The sequence below is a fragment of the Copadichromis virginalis genome, linkage group LG23, assembly GCF_057382275.1.
Source record: "Copadichromis virginalis isolate Kocher_CV1m ecotype Utaka linkage group LG23, C_Virginalis_male_GT1.1, whole genome shotgun sequence".
NCBI lineage: Eukaryota > Metazoa > Chordata > Actinopteri > Cichliformes > Cichlidae > Copadichromis > Copadichromis virginalis.
This window is the reverse complement of record NC_140639.1, coordinates 33343075-33360627: the sequence shown is the minus strand read 5'-3', so window position 1 is coordinate 33360627 and position 17553 is coordinate 33343075. Positions and strand designations below refer to the sequence as shown.

Genomic DNA, 17553 nt, shown 5'->3' with positions numbered 1-17553 from the left:
AATTGAGCATAATGCCACACTTGTAAAAATGCACTGATGGGAGTGGAAAGTTCTGTGGGTGACAAAGCCAGTTCATTTCAGTAATGACCAGGGCAATCTACCAGGAGAATCAAATTAGTGGGATAAAAATGAGCCGACAATGTAAGTGCAGGTTCTGTGTTTAAGGGGAATCAGTATATATTGATATAAAGCCCAAGTCTCCCATCACAATTTGATAGGGAGTGTGTGGAGTCTCAGAGGCCAACAAAAAGCTTCTTTTCTGGATAATTCTGAAAGCTCCTGCAAAGGAAATACAGCTTTGCTTTATATGAAAAAACTGGAGAGCAAGGACTGCACCAATAAGCTGAACTCATTTCAGCACAATATTAATTTTATCTCTTTATTATCCGCTACTGGTAAGAGTAGATGTTACAGTTAGGCAATGAAGAGGTGAAACATGCATAATAAAAGCACCAACACTATTATCACTAACATTTACAGTGATGCTGGATTCAATTGCATACACACAGGTTTTTAAAGTAGTGAAAAAAAACAGCTGCCTTTAAAGTAAAAGCAAAAAAGCTGAATTATGATTTCTCACAAAATTGCAAAAGACAGGAGATGAGGAGTTTATTGAAGAGTGTTTGGTGTCTGAAATGAGATAAACTGCAAAATGTGTACTTCTTTATGTTTGACCTTCACGCACACCTCACACCTCACCAGGCTGGGCCTGGATGTTGCCTGCAAGCCACACAATACTCAGGGATGGTTTAGTATTTATACTTTTTACTCTGTTTAGATCGTGAGGCAGGACACTTTAGACTCTTGTGGTCGAATTGAGCACAATAAAAAGAAGTTACTGGTTTTTAGCAGATGAATCTCATTTTTTGCTTCTTATTTTTTTTATTTTACAGACAAAAAGTATTTAAGAAACCATGAATCACTGAAATGAATTTTTCTCTACTTATTTCTCAGGGCTCTGAGACACTACAGTACAATATGACATACTTATTCCCTGCAGACTTTTCAACCATGGTTACCTTGCAGTGCACAGAAAGCCCATAATTATCACAGGTGAGCACAAAACAGGTATTCACTCTACTTACCGGCGAGAGACCGATGTAGACCTCTGATTGGGCGGGGCAGGGGCAGACATGGAGCCAGGCAACGTCTCGGGTTTCTTGTGCTCTAACCTTTTCTCTGAGTTTTTCAGCTCTATACTGAGAGCCTGCAGCCTGACAGAAAACAGACATAAGCAGTGAGTGAACACAGAGTCACACAAAGAAAGAGAGGACTGTTACACACTCAAATAAAGCGTGATTTCTGCTGACTGCCCATGTGCACCGCTATAGATGCCTTCATCAGGCTCCCTTGTGCTACTGACACAAGCTGACACTTAGCTTGCACAGAGTGGACATCAGCGTTCAGCAACAAATCACATTTCAATCATGTGGTACAACTAGCCAATCACCACTTCTTTGTCTGTTTCCAGGTCAAATAACAGTGGCAGAGGTGAGCAAAGAGAAGTGAGAGTTGCATCTGCATCTGGACAGATTTGGTTCAGTTTTATTTACATAGCACCAAATCACAACAACAATCACCTCAAGGTGCTTTATATTACAGCCCCCTATATATGAGGAAGCATCTGGCAACACTGGGAAGAAAAAACTCCCTTTTAGCAGGAATAAATCTGTAAATGTACACATATATACATGTTGCAGGTTTCTGCCACAGCTGTAGTGTAAGTACGTCCAAAAATATTTACAAATAACATCCTGCTGAGTTGTATTGTGAGAGAGAAAGACAGGCTAAAAGAGAGAAAAGCGGATGAAAGAAGAACTTAGAGGGGGGAAAGAGGAGGATTATTCTCATCAATAATACACCACAAACAATTTGGTGGGCCCTTGAGAGGCAGGTTTCTGTATGTGTGGAAATGCAGGACGCCTGCTGTCAGTCAGCTTCCTGCATTAACACTTCTCTGCTGTGTTGTTTTCCTATCAACCATGACTGCCTCGCTCATATTCTCTTCTGCTTCTAAAGTCGGCGAACAAAGACAGCTGAATGAAAGACAGTTTTTCAGTCAAATCCTGTCGATACTAATAATCTACCTACTGTAGAACCTCATCCACATCTGAGCTCTAACTTTAAATCCTCTTCCATTGTTCCTCGGCTCTCTATCATGATTTTAAAGCTGGTCTAAGATGTATTGTTGCATAGTTAGCAGTGAGCAAACTAAACCACAGACCCGCGCAGTGGCACAAATCTCTATCCTAATGAAAACACACACACGATCCTTATGATAGTGTTTTTGTATAAACCAGAGGTCGGCAACATGCGGCTCCGGAGCCGCATGCGGCTCTTTAGTCCTTATAGTGCAGCTCCGCTTGGTTTGGGAAAATAAATTTGTTTTTTTAAAGTATTTGGCTGAAGCGTATTTTATTTATGTTTATTTATGTTCTTTTTAACTTGTAGTTCTAAATTGGAAGAGTGTTGTGATATTGAAATATAAAATTATATTCTATTATTTTTTGATTGCTCAAAATAGGCGTCATACCCGCGGAAGCCGGTATACCCGCTGAAACGGCGTGCATTTATCGAGACTTTCAACCCCAGGTAGGCCAATTATGGATCTTCGGATCCACATTATGTCAGCAGCTGTTCTCCACCGTGAACTACTGTATGTTAAAAACAAACACCGCTCACACCTCACAGGTGACAGCTTACAGTCCTGCGTAAAGATGAAGTGACTTCGTACAGCCCCGATTTGCAGACGCTGTGCGCAGAGGTTCAGGAGCAGAAGTCCTATTGTAAACATATCACAGCAGACCCGACGATGCTTCCATGAACACGCTTTTCAGCATCTCTTTATTGACCACTTTTCACACACGGTTGCTGTACGCATACAGCCGGCTGTAGCTTTTCAGCTCACAGCCCGACACATACCAACACAACAGCACAGATAGCACGGACGTTAAGGCGGCGAGGCGTGATTACGGGTGCCACTCAGGTGCGTCCGCCTCCCCTGCAGCGGCGCAGCAGGCCACACCCCGCCACACACATTAACCAGGTAAAATACATATTTAGGCAGAATTTTGCAAATATCTATTTTTCATTTTTTAGCAGCATAGTGCTTTTTATCCCAATTATTTTTTTAAAAGTCAGGTCAAGGCTCCAAAAGCCCAAAGGTGATATAAGGGTGGCGGCTCACAACAGTTTTTGTTTGCTACATGGATCATTTTAGTTCAGCTGGGTGTCTTTCCTTTTGTTATATTTCTTTAAGAGTTCAAAATATGTTAATTACATAAATAAAATGTAATTTTCTCTGTAGCACTTCATGGATTTCATAAGCAACACACCTTAGTTGTTCACACAAAGCATAAAGGTAAAAAACAATATATACAGTGTTATCTTAATTTTAGATGTCAAAAAGTATTTGCGGCTCCCAGTGTTTTCTTTTGCGTGGAAATCGCGTCCTAAAGGCTCTTTGGGTGTTAAAGGTTGCTGACCCCTGGTATAAACACAAAGCAACCTTAGGAGCACATCACAGAAAAATGTATCCACAGAGAATCTACTGTAGTACTCCGGCTTCCTCCCACAGTCCAAAGACTTGTAGTTAGCAGGGATAGGTTAAATGGAAACTCTAAATTGCCCATAGGGCATGTGAGTGTGAATCGTTGTCTGTATCTGTGTGTTAGCCCAGTGACAGACTGGCGACCTGTTCAAGGTACCTGTTCACCCTGCCTCTCACCCTAAGACTTCTGAGATAGGCTCCAGCACCCCCATGTGACCCTGAAAAGGATAAGTGGAAGAGAATGGATGGATGGGTCCTGATGGTGTGACGTGACCTGGAAATCAACTATAGGGACAAAAGTACTGGATCACAGTTATCTTTAAATTCAAGCGTATAATATATTCTGGTGTATAAAATCAAACACCTAGCCACACAGTATGTCCTTTTAAAGATTTGTGAAAAATCGGTTGTTCTAATGAGCTCACTGAATTCAAGTGTGATACTGTAATTAGATGCCACAATTGCAACATTTCCTTCCTCCTAGATATCCCACCTGTAGGTAGTATTATTGCAAAGTGGAAGCATTTATGAACCATGGCAACATAGACACAAAGTGTCAGCCCATCTTACATTACAGATGCAAATTTTATAGTATGTAGTTTAAATCTCCTCCAGCAGCAACATCAGCAGCACAAAAACTATGTTCCAGGAGCTTCATGGCATGGGTTTTTATGGCTGAGCTGCAACATGTAAACATACATTGCCAAGCACAATGCCGTGTCAGATGGAGCGGAGTGAAGCACACCACCACTAGACTCTGGAGCAGTGGAAATGTGGTCTGTGGTGTGATGAATCATATTTCGTTATTTGGCACTATGATGGACAAGTCTGGTTTGGCAAATGTCAGGAGAACATTACCTGCCGGAGTGCCAACTGTACAGTTTGGTGTTGGAAGAAAAATGCTATGGCATTGTTTTTCTGGTTTCCTTCGACGCAGTGAGGAGAAATGTTAATGCTTCAGCTTACAGAGATATTTATTCAACTAGCTGAGTTTAAATAAGCAAGAGAACTTATTCTGCTAGTAGATACCGTTTTTTCTGGACCTTTTATATTAATTATTAGTTTTGTATTTGTAATTATTAGATTTGTATATAAACGATGAATTTAGCTGGTAAGACACCTTCTTTGTGTTTGGACTCTGAAGCTCCTCTAGATAATGAATGTGACTTGTAGATCTGAAAAGTGAAACCAGCATGGAAGTGTGTTTAATCTACATTAAATTATACCATTTGGCTAAGATCCTTGACAATTTAAAACCTTTTCTCTTAACTTCAATGTTTTTGACTTTTTAGAGCAAAAGTTTACTTAGCTTATAATTCATATCTACCAATCTTAGCTGCCTTAACTATCTTATATCTAACTTCAAGTCAGCATGTCATCCTGCTTTGGTTGCTGTCACCACAGATCAAACCACACCAGACCACATGATGCAGATGATTTATTAAGTTAGGCCTGTTATGCAACACCATACCCAGCCTGAGTGTGCTGAACAGGCAAGCAGCTTCTGTGCTGACGACATGGAAACACAAAACTGGAAAGAGAGGAGGTAAGAGACAAGAGAACGTGAGGATGAGAGGAGGAAAGAGGAGCCAATGAGATGAAAGGAGAAGACAGCACGTGTTGCGAGAAGAATAGTAACTAAGGAAAGGAAGGAGGTTTGAAAGAAGGATGATTCTGGACACACAGGACTATGGAATGGCATGATTACATACACACACATTCACAAACTCCGGATTATTCATACCCCCATGTGTCTGGAGCAGAACACACAGTGCATTGTCTCTCATGAAAGACAGCGTGTCCTTGTTGTCCAACCATGATGTGCCCTTGATGAATCTCAGAGCATCTGCAACAAATGTTCTGCAGTGTCAGTACGTGAAAGTTAGGGGTGGGTTTTTATAATCGATTCATCGATTAAAATCGATTCTGGCTTGGATAACGTAAAATCGATTCATTAAAATCCTGAATCGATTTTTTTAATATAAATTTATTTTGCCCGAAATGCCAGAATCTCTGGTGAAAGATCACAAAATTTCAACAACCACCAAACAGTTAAGACAGTAAATGAGAGCAGGTACAGGGATTCTACACAAAGACTTAGACACACAACGCAACCGGCGGATCAGAATCAGTTAGATGTCGCCTTTCTCACGGTCGGGGCTGAAAGCCGACAGCTCGCTGATTCTGATCTGTCGGCGCTTTGTGTTCACGCCCTTTATGCGCCGATTCTAAAGCTGTTAGTTTGATGTCTCTCCAAACAATATTGACCGAACCAGCAGCAAAAGAAGATCCAAACGCTTCACATAAACATCGTCATGAATTCACTCAGACTTTTACTGTTTTGCTTCCACCACGTTGCGCAGCTCTCTCTCTCTCCCTCTCTCTCTCTCTCTCTCTCTCTCTCTCTCTCTGTACTTCAAGAACAGTTTCCCATCTAAAAATCTGTTTTCTTCATTATTCGCTTGCTTATTACGCACAAGTCTACCACAGCGCTGTCGGCCGACGTTTTTTTTTTCCGTTTTATATACTTCTGAAAAGAAAACCTCATTTCTGCCGTTCAATAGGCTTCTGAACAAATTTAAACTTTTTAAAATTATGCAAAATGCAAAACGGTTAGCCGTGTCTCTAATAAAACCGCTGTAACTTCAGAGGTAATGTTCATATGTTGATTAACGGTTTTCTTCCGTGTTTGATGTACTGCAGAATATTTTTATAAAATCCCAGGCCAGGAAAATCACCTTCATGTTTTTCTGTTTTATCCTCAGCTACTTTGACACAAAGGCATCTGCTGTGATGCTTACACCTTTGATAAAGTCTTGCGTGTGTCAGCTTCCTTTTTATAGATACAAAAATATGTAAATGTACTGATCTGAATTATAATATTTCTGACTGTCAAAATTTCCCAGATTCAAATCGAATCGAATTAAATCGAATCGTGGATCGAATCGATTCTAGAAATCAGTGACGATACCCAGCCCTAGTGAAAGTACTTACAGGCAGTACTAAACAGTAACAAAGATCTGACTTATTCCAGGATGCACAACATAATTTGTGAGAGGAATGCAGACTCACAAGTCTGCATTTAAACTCCTCCTTTAGTCTTTCATCTAGATCGAGCAGACTGCAGTGGTAACATAACTCACGACTTGGGGGACTGGAGGCTGTGTGTGTGTGTGTGTGTGTGTGTGTGTGTGTGTGTGTGTGTGTGTGTGTGTGTGTGTGTGTGTGTGTGTGTGTGTGTGTGTGAAGGTGTGACTCACACCAGTTACCAGAGCCTCCTGAATGCATAATGCAAGCCTATCTAATAAACAGGAAAATGCTGGAAACCAGAGGTTCATAAACTGCTTGATAGCCATAGGGTCTTGAACACTGAGTCACTGCTGCTATTCCAGAACAGCCATTCAACACCTCTGGTGTGTGTTTGGATGTGCTTGTGGGTGAGTGTTGATCTTACAAAGCGACTGTGGTTGTTCTGTAACAATTCAACAATTCTCCCGCCCTTGAGGGGGTCAATGTACGGAGCACCGCAGGGGACATGGGAGAAAAAAAAATTAAGACTGACTTTTGCGAGATCTCGCAAAACTATCTCGGGATCTCGCAAAACTTTTGGGATCTCGGGATCTCGCAAAAGTCAGTCCTAATTTTTTTTTCTCCCATGTCCCCTGCGGGGCTCCGTATCAATGATCAATGAGAAAGATCAAATAAAAGACAAACATAGACTGTAAATAAAAGATGGCGTCCTGGGTTTTAAACAGAAACCCAATTTGGGGGAACTTTACACCTGCTATCTTTCTAAGGAATGGCTCCTTTAGTTTTAAAATGCTGTTTTGTTTCATAGACGTCTATTAATAAAAAAGGCCTCTGTCTCCCATTGGTTGATTCCAGTAACAACTGAAGTCATAGTTAATGGTGCAAATCAGGATAAATCAGCGTATAGTTTAAGATGGCCTATCAGTATAAAAGAAGCTGGGCCCGAGCTAAGCAATGGATGATGTCACAGTGGTGACATCCATCCTTTATATAAGATATATTTTTATATAGGTCAAACTCCAGCAACAAGTGTTCTTATATAGAACACAGTCCTTTACTAATGTGTTTCAGCTTGTGGTCAGGGTTGCTATTACACACAAAAAGAGAGCATGTTAATACATAAGCAATCCTTTCTGTAATTATTTTAAATTAAAGTCTTTAGCATTTCAATGGATGACAATTCTTCATGGAATAATACCTTAATGTAATTAAAAGGTGGCAAAATAAAGCAGATCACAATGAATGAAACACCATCACTGTGTCCATTTGAAGTATTAGAAATGTATGGCTATATTTTAGGCACCAGGAAGTTCTCCAACACAGCTGCTGGCTCCGGCATCACAGTGTCAGAGTTAGATATATTCCGTGTGTTAGGGGTCAAAGGTTAATTATGTCTTATTTGCTACACTATTCCCAAACTAGTGAAGGCGAAGAATTCACAAGCAGTGAACTCCTCATCTGATTTCAATAGTAAATCTGTAGACTGAATGGAACACTGCGGCTCTCCGAGGTAAACAGTCTCTATCGCACTGGATGATGACTCATTCTTTTATCTTAACATACAGCACAGTCAGCCGCTTCTAGTAGCATCCTACCTGGGGAAACATAACAATATGACCCTCCACCATAAGTGCTATAAATACCAAGTCTTACACAAGAAAAACATGGTTATGATGTTGATGGTAGAGGTGCTGGTTTCCTGGATTTTTCCTACAAAGGACAAATTACATGTAAACACTACATAAAACACTGGAAATAACTAAAAATCTGCTGGTTGATCTGTTTGTTAGCCGTCGTCAGGTTTGGTCTCTGCAGTCTGCAGTGCAGCTAAAGGAAAAAACAACAAGACACTTGGGACTTTGTTTCATAACAATCACAGAAGTCACTAATCCTCTGCGCTTCTTTGTGGAAGTTTTATACAAATGCATCCAGTGCAGCACTTATTTGATTTATGCTCTGCCCAGCTCTGCTTGGCTCAGCTGGTTGTCATGTTTGTGGCATTCCAAACATATGTTGCCGACAGGGAAGTTGCAGAGTGCACTCTGGGGAACAAACTATGCAATGGAAACACTCGTTACATGGATGAAGGGTGTTTGTCTCTTTTTTATGTTTTTAATTGGTACTGGCATTTGCAATGGCAAATAGCTGTTATTGACCGATAAAATCTTGAATTGAGGTTTCCAGAGAGGTGCAATTAAAAAGAATCAATTTTTATTGCCCTTTCACAATAGAAAGTGGTATAAACCTACCCACAGCAAGTCTCTATAGCAGCAGCTGATAGTGATGCAAATACACACTGCAGTAAAGGCTGCACAATGTCAGTTTCTCAAAACAGATGGCAACGTGAAGACCAGCTCCTCTTTCTTACAAGCCTTTCCCCATGAACATGAGCCATGAGCATATACAAACTTATTCACACATACAGTAAGGAGGTCAAAACGGCAAACGCAGATCAGGCCAGTCCTGCAGAGTCACCCTATTGCCGCAGTGCATGCAGAATAAGGTCCAGCAGAGCACAGCAATAAAGCTGCTACAGCAGTGCTCTTACTAATTAACATAACAAAGAAAAAATAATAATGTTCTAATCCTTGAACAAATATAATCAATCAATAATAACAAGACTCTGTTTTTTTTCTTTTATGCTCACCAGGGTTAATGGTGCTCTTATAGTTTCGTTACATCAGGCATTTATTGGACTTTTGCCCTCATTTGGCTTTGGTTAAAAAGCACTTCTGGATTTCTAAGGGGCTGTCTGAGCTTAATCAGGTCAAATGCTCAAAATATCCAATACACCATAGGTTTGTCATTAGTGAGCCAAGCAGCAGCAAATGAAACCACGCCAGAGTGCTGCAGCCTAAATGATCGTGCTAATAGCGTGTGTGAACCAAAGAGCATTGATAAAAGCAGGAAATCAATAATCACATTATTACAGTGTACAACTCAGCACTGCCTACATGAATCTCTTTCACTGTCGATTGACATTGCTTATCTCTCCTGCCTATTTCAGGCATGTATCATCTGAAGTGGTATTTTTGTGAACACTGGATGGATAGAAGAATATCTGCTCTCTTTTTTCTCTGTGTTGGTCTCCACCATCTCCTGAGTAACGTATGTACTCAATTCTTCACTGTGAACAGCCACGAAAGGGCGAGAGATGGAACACAGAAAAGATCGTCAGGACCAAAATCAAACATATAAAGTGAAAAAATGAGAGGAAATTGTTTACAACCTTTGCTTTTAGCCTCTGGTTTGACTTCATTGTGCAGCAATAATTGCAGCTAATCTTTTGAATAACTGTTGATGAGTCCTGCATCGACTTTGGAGGATCTTTTGCCCATTTCATAGTTTATAACATAATTTAATGTTGCTAAGTTTCCTTCCATAACTTTAAGGTTTGGACTTGAACTTGGCTGTTCCAAACCATTATTTTTATTCCTTTATTTTTTTTTCTGTGTTCAGCTGAACAACTTAATTAATTCATATTAATTAATGAAAGACCAAGACAGACTTTTAATTCATTTGAAAGCCTGATGCTTAACATTGTCCACCCCAGCTGTGAAACTCAGAAACCAGTCTTACTTGTTATCATCTATCGTCCACCTGGGCCTTACACAGAGTTTCTGTCTGATTTCTCAGACTTTATATCTAATTTAGTTCTGAGCTCAGATAAAATAATTATTGTGGGTGATTTTAACATCCATGTAGATGCTAAAAATGACAGCCTCAACATGGCATTTAATCTGTTATTAGACTCAATTGGTTTCTCTCAAAATGTAAAAGAACCCACCCACCACTTTAAACACACTCTAGATCTTGTTTTAACATATGGCATCGAACCTGAACATTTAACAGTGTTTCCTGAAAACCCTCTCCTGTCTGATCATTTCCTGATAACATTTACTTTTACAATAATTGATTACACAGCGGTGAAGAGTAGACTTTATCAAAGTAGATGTCTTTCTGAAAGCACTGTAACTAAGTTTAAGAATATAATCCACCCACTGTTATCATCTTCAATGCCCTGTACCAACTTAGAGCAGAGCAGCTATCTGAACGCTACCCCAACAGAGGTCGATTATCTTGTTAATAATTTCACCTCCTCACTACGTACGACTCTGGATACTGTAGCTCCTGTGAAAACTAAGGCCTCAAATCAGAAGTACCTGACTCCGTGGTATAATTCTGAAACACGTACCCTAAAGCAGATGACTCGTAATCTGGAGAGGAAATGGCGTGTCACAAATCTAGAGGATCATCATTTAGCCTGGAGAAATAGTTTGCTGCTTTATAAGAAAGCCCTCCGCAAAGCCAGAACATCTTACTATTCATCACTGATTGAAGAAAATAAGAACAACCCCAGGTTTCTCTTCAGCACTGTAGCCAGGCTGACAAAAAGTCAGAGCTCTTTTGAGCCAACCATCCCTTTAACGTTAACTAGTAATGACTTCATGAACTTCTTCACAAATAAAATTTTTATCATTAGAGAAAAAATTACCAGTAATCATCCCACAGATGTAATATTATCTACAGCTACTCTTAGTACCATTGATATTAAGTTAGACTCTTTTTCTCCAATTGATCTTTCTGAGTTAACTTCAATAATTACTTCCTCCAAACCCTCAACGTGTCTTTTAGACCCCATTCCTACAAAACTGCTCAAAGAAGTCCTGCCATTAATTAATTCTTCGATCTTAAATATGATCAACCTATCTCTAATAATCGGCTATGTACCACAGGCCTTCAAGCTGGCTGTAGTTAAACCTTTACTCAAAAAGCCATCTCTAGACCCAGCAGTCTTAGCTAATTATAGGCCAATCTCCAACCTTCCTTTCATATCAAAAATCCTTGAAAGAGTAGTTGTCAAACAGCTAACAGATCATCTGCAGAGGAATGGTTTATTTGAAGAGTTTCAGTCAGGTTTCAGAGCTCAGCACAGCACAGAAACAGCTTTAGTGAAGGTTACAAATGATCTTCTTATGGCCTCTGACAGTGGACTCATCTCTGTGCTTGTCCTGCTAGACCTCAGTGCAGCGTTCGATACTGTTGATCATAATATCCTATTAGAGCGATTAGAACATGCTGTAGGTATTACAAGTACTGCACTGCAGTGGTTTGTATCATATCTATCTAATAGACTCCAATTCGTGCATGTAAATGGAGAGTCCTCTTCACACACTGAGGTTAATTATGGAGTTCCACAGGGTTCAGTGCTAGGACCAATTCTGTTTACATTATACATGCTTCCCTTAGGCAGTATCATTAGAAGACATAGCATACATTTTCACTGCTATGCAGATGACACCCAGCTCTATCTGTCCATGAAGCCAGATAACACACACCAATTAGTTAAACTGCAGGAATGTCTTAAAGACATAAAGACCTGGATGGCCGCTAACTTTCTGCTTCTTAATTCAGATAAAACTGAGGTTATTGTACTCGGCCCTGAAAATCTTAGAAATATGGTATCTAATCAGATTCTTACTCTGGATGGCATTACCTTGGCCTCCAGTAACGCGGTGAGGAACCTTGGAGTCATTTTTGACCAGGACATGTCCTTCAATGCACATATTAAACAAATATGTAAGACTGCTTTCTTCCATTTGCGCAACATCTCTAAAATTAGAAATATCCTGTCTCAGAGTGACGCTGAAAAACTAGTTCATGCATTTATTACTTCCAGGCTGGACTACTGTAATTCATTATTATCAGGATGTCCAAAAAACTCACTGAAAAGCCTTCAGCTAATCCAAAATGCTGCAGCAAGAGTCCTGACAGGGACTAGAAAGAGAGAGCATATTTCTCCTGTTTTGGCTTCCCTTCATTGGCTTCCTGTTAAATCCAGAATTGAATTCAAAATCCTGCTCCTCACATACAAGGTCTTAAATAATCAGGCCCCATCTTATCTTAATGACCTTGTAGTACCATATCACCCTATTAGAGCGCTCCGCTCTCGCTCTGCAGGCCTACTTGTTGTTCCTAGAGTATTTAAAAGTAGAATGGGAGGGAGAGCCTTCAGTTTTCAGGCCCCTCTTCTGTGGAACCAGCTTCCAGTTTGGATTCGGGAGACAGACACTATCTCTACTTTTAAGATTAGGCTTAAAACTTTCCTTTTTTCTAAAGCATATAGTTAGGGCTGGACCAGGTGACCCTGAATCCTCCCTTTGTTATGCTGCAATAGATGTAGGCTGCCGGGGGATTCCCATGATGCATTGAGTTTTTCCTTTCCAGTCACCTTTCTCACTCACTATGTATTAATAGACCTCTCTGCATTGAATCATATCTGTTATTAACCTCTGTCTCTCTTCCACAGCATGTCTTTATCCTGTCTTCCTTCTCTCACCCCAACCGGTCGCAGCAGATGGCCGCCCCTCCCTGAGCCTGGTTCTGCCGGAGGTTTCTTCCTGTTAAAAGGGAGTTTTTCCTTCCCACTGTCGCCAAAGTGCTTGCTCATAGGGGGTCATATGATTGTTGGGTTTTTCTCTGTATCTATGAAGCGCCTTGAGGCGACTTTTGTTGTGATTTGGCGCTATATAAATAAAATTGAATTGAATTGAATTGAATAAGAAATCTCACTTGTGTATTTCCACCAACATGTTGTGAAGACGAGACTTTTTTAATCTCTGTTTTTGTAATGTAAAAACAGGGGTGCATACTCACACTTGATTATCATCCCAGTGACGGAAAATACCTTACAAATAACAATTTGTAATAATGATTCAATTTGTTAAATTGGTTGTCTTTATCTACCTGTAGCAACATTTAGCTTCCAGTTACACAGGCCTAAACACCAGTTGGTGACCAGGCAAACACTGGCCACTAGAGAAACCAGTGGTGAGTGGTTACTGGAGGTTGCTGCCATTCCCTGTTAAGTCCTTTGCTAAAGTAAGTCACAGAGGCATAGAGGCTGGTCGTTGACCCCCTTGCAACCACCAATCACTAGTCTTGGTCTCTAAGTGATGGTGAATTTTGTGTGAATGCAAAAAGAGACTGTTTGTCTTCATAGTAAAAGTTGCAGTGTTTGGAAATGTGTTGGTTTCAGCAGTAAGACATACGTTGCATTAAAGCAAACATTCTCAGTTTCTTTGTGCTGCACTTTTTCAGGTTTCACTACTGCTTGGTGGTTATTTAGCGAGTATCTGGTAAATGGGCTGATTGTCTACCTGAGCACTAAAAAGTGTTTTATACAACTTACCTCATTCATCCATTTATACATGTAGTTTTTCTACCTAAAAACACTCACACGGAAGCACCAGAGTTCATACTCCAACAGATGTACTGGAGTATGACTGCAGCAGTAACAGCCAGGAATAGATCCACCAACCTTGCGACTAGCAGATGACCTGCTCTACCTCCTGAGCTACAGCCACCCCAGTCTGCAAGCAAGTCATCATCTTCCATGCACATAACAGGTGACTGCAGCAATCTAGCAACCAAAGCAATTATATGAAGGTTGCTTGTGCAGTATTGTCTTTACGACCAGGTTCACCTAACAACTGCTACTAAAGACTACCAGCAACCTTCAGCTACAAATCACTATCTGCTCAGGGAGTACACATTCTTCTCTAGAGATCTGAGGGCCGCAGATGTGTAACTGAGGTCTGAAGAGCCACTTATACAATTAAACTTAGTATTGTGTAAAATTAAGCTTTCTGCTATTTCCCCTGCTCTTTCTTCTTTATAGCCACTAAACCTTATCTCCAGTTACTGTAGAAATATTGTGCAAACAACTGAAATTCAAAGTGACATGTTTTACTGCACATGTGGGCTATACCTATACTAAAAGGGAATACCATTTCTTCCTTTGCAGCATTCATGGATTTGAAGGTTTGATTGACACTACAACAAATAGAACAAAGAGCATTTCATATACTGAGAGACCACCGGAGCAGTGCCACACTTGAAGGATCAACAATTCTGCTTGTTGTTCCTAAAATTTACTCTCCATGAGTGCATCTGGATAAATGGCACACATTTTTGCCTGGTGACTACGTCACCATGGCAACGGTCAGTCCGCCACTTGTTTGGAACGTGACCAGAAGGAGAGTGGCTATTGGCTGGGTGCACTGAGGAACAGGATGAAGGAAGGAGCCTGCTGCTGACAAGATGGCAATGCTGCAAAGGACAGCTCAGTCTTACAGCTTGCAGCAATGCATTGGACTTCTGTTTCAGACAGCGTACTGACCGTATGTGGCCTCATAAATTAATTAAGGTTCATAAGTGTGGCTGGAGAACTGAACAGTCCTAACGGAACAGGCTCAGTTCCCCAAGAGCCCCTGTGACTCCTTGGGTGCCTGGGTCTGGTAGCCCCTTTCTGAAGGGTATCTAAAAAGAGATTCAAAATGAAAGGATAAAAGAGACTCAACAACAAACAATTTAAACATGAAAATAGAACTTAAAATGGCAACGGAAATGGAATGGCTTTAAAATTAAGTGCACAAATACACACATTTCCTTAAAAAGGCAACAAATGATTCAAAACAATTACAAAGACCCAAAACAACTATGAAAGATCCAATAAAACAACACCTAAAACCATTCCACAAATATGCAAATTAAACAAAAGTAGAGGCAAAGAGACAGAGAACAACAAAAATAACATTTCTTACATATAAAGATCAAAAGCCTATAAACAGAGACTGAAAACAGTTTTACACAAAAGTAGAAAACTCAAATCTAAAAGACAATCACTACCAAGACATGCAACATGGCAACACAAAAAATGCAAAAGCTGCTAGAGATGAAAGAAAATGGGCTCAGTGTCTCATAGTGCATTAGTGTCCAAATGTATTTAACAGTCTTTGCTTGCACACATGTACTTCTCGGTGTCTACCTACTTAACTGTAAAAAACGTTGAGCATTTATGATGACAAAGTGGAGGAAGTGTTCTTTCAGCACTGGCACAGAAATGCACAATATGCTTTCTGTGCCAAGAATATTCAGGGAGATCCTTGCGCCAGAATCTTCAATCAAACTCCTTTCATAACTCCATCCATTCACTGACTACGCTTCTCTGCCACTCTATTAAAATCAGGCTTAAGCCTGACAGAAAACCCGTAAAAGAAAACTGTGCGCAAATGAATTTGCTCACGGAAACTAGACTGTTCTGTGATATGATCAGAGTAAAAGCCATGTGGACATGAAAAAAGAGCTCTGGCTCTGTCATCTGTCAGGCAGGACGTTACGTTAGTGGAAAAACAGGAATGCTGCAAGGTCAAACTGCAGCGCCAGGCAGCCCGTCACGACTCTGCCGCCTGCAAACATGGATGACACTCACTTTGAGTGTGAGCTACTTGTGCATGCGGAGCCAGGGGTTTTAAAAACTGTCTGCTGTGACGCTGCGTGGACAGTGTGTACTATATCTGACGCCCAAAGGCCCGTGAGAGTTCAAACATGGACGCGCAGGATGACCAGACGCGAAAACATCTGCCGGAGAAAGCGCACTGCGCATCAACATCATCATCATCATGCCTCCATCAGCTGCACCAAAACAAACAGACAGGCCAGAAAACAGCCTGACCCGACAACCAAGAGCTTTACTCTCCACAAATTCCCTGCACGGGGGCTCCATTCACTTATTATTTCTAACCGCTGTTGTGAGCCACTCGGTTCACTACACGCAGACTCGTTCTCCGCACTGAGAGAGCTCTGCAGCATCCACGGATGGCACCGATGATTTCCATAAACGGGCTTGACCCGGCCCCGCTTACCTGTGCCCGGCTTCCCGTATACCGCTGTTAGTCCGTCCACAGCTCCATCGCCATGGTTGTTGTTGTGTCCCTCATTTCTTCCACCAAGAGCTCCGCCTGATGGAGCGGCGGCACGTCCGAGGAGGCGTGGGGAGGAGGGAGAGAGGGGGCTGAGTCAGGAGGGATGCAGGGAGATGCACTGGATGGCCGCCGCGTGAGGAGGAGAGGCACAAGGGTATATGGACGGAAGCATCTGCGTCACGTTACGTCAGATTGATCTTTTTAAAGGGAAACACTGCTTCATTTGTCGGGCTTCAGCTCAGTGCAAGCTACAGTGCAAGCTTCTTTAACACCGAGAATACATTAGAGACAGGGCTGCTGTCACTGCAAGTAGAAAGTGGTCTGTTACTAGGTAACACTGCAATAAATATATAATTATGGCTATTGTGAAGATGTAAAAATATTTGTTGGGAGTGATCGACAGGATTTTAAATGAGTAAATCAGAGGGACAAATATATGCTCGGACATGTGCAGAGGAGGGGAAGTGGACATTCTGTGTGAATGATGTTGAGGTAGGAAAAGAGGAAGATCACAGAGAAAGTTCGAGGATGTTGTGAAGGAGGACATGCAGAGGGTTGGTGTGACACAAGGGGATGTTGGTCAGAGGATGAGAGAGAAGTAGACAAGTAGCCAGTGTCCAAACAAAAACTTTGAAAGACCTCCAGAAAGACTTTTGTACAGCGTTCAAGATAAACAAGAGTTAGTGAGTTTTCATTGTCCTCATTTAAAGTGCTATTAAATGGTTAAACATTTCTTTGTTTTACATAGACCTGTAATAAAACCTGACTTCCTTTTACTTATTTTTAAAGACTTTGTGCCAAATCTCAAAATTGTCCTATACTGACCGTCTCAGCCATAGTTCAAGAAACAATACCTTTTACTAGAAAAAAAATCTTAAAAATGTTAATAGGCACTTCTGGCATACCTTTGTGTCTTTTTAAATGTGTATATTTCTAAAAGTAGGAAGTTGATCCTATATATCATTACTGAGAACACTGTCCTATGCTCCATTATGTCATATTTGGATTTTCTTCTTTTTTCTGATTTTATGTGGATAGCTATATTTAGCTGAAGAAACTCATTTAAGATCATATACCTGATATACCCCCGTCAATTATTCATGGTAAGTTTTTCTATTAGAATTGTGCAAATATTTAACCATGTTTACAGAAAACTGAAAGTGTTGAGTTTTATTTTCCTTTGGTGTGTGAAAATGCATGCATATT

General features: G+C 40.8%; 1 protein-coding gene across 1 annotated transcript in view; it reads right to left on the bottom strand.

Moving 5' to 3' along the window:
• The window catches only part of snphb (syntaphilin b), a 36030-nt gene extending 19545 nt beyond the window's left edge, over positions 1–16485 (bottom strand). Inside the window, exons 1-2 of the mRNA XM_085448962.1 lie at positions 16288–16485; positions 1086–1214 (exon numbers count right to left, since the gene is read on the bottom strand). Of these exons, the coding sequence (XP_085305088.1) occupies positions 1086–1135 (50 nt within the window). The 5' untranslated portion in view covers positions 1136–1214; positions 16288–16485. The remainder of the gene's footprint in view (positions 1–1085; positions 1215–16287) is intronic.
• Positions 16486–17553: the final 1068 nt, after the last annotated feature.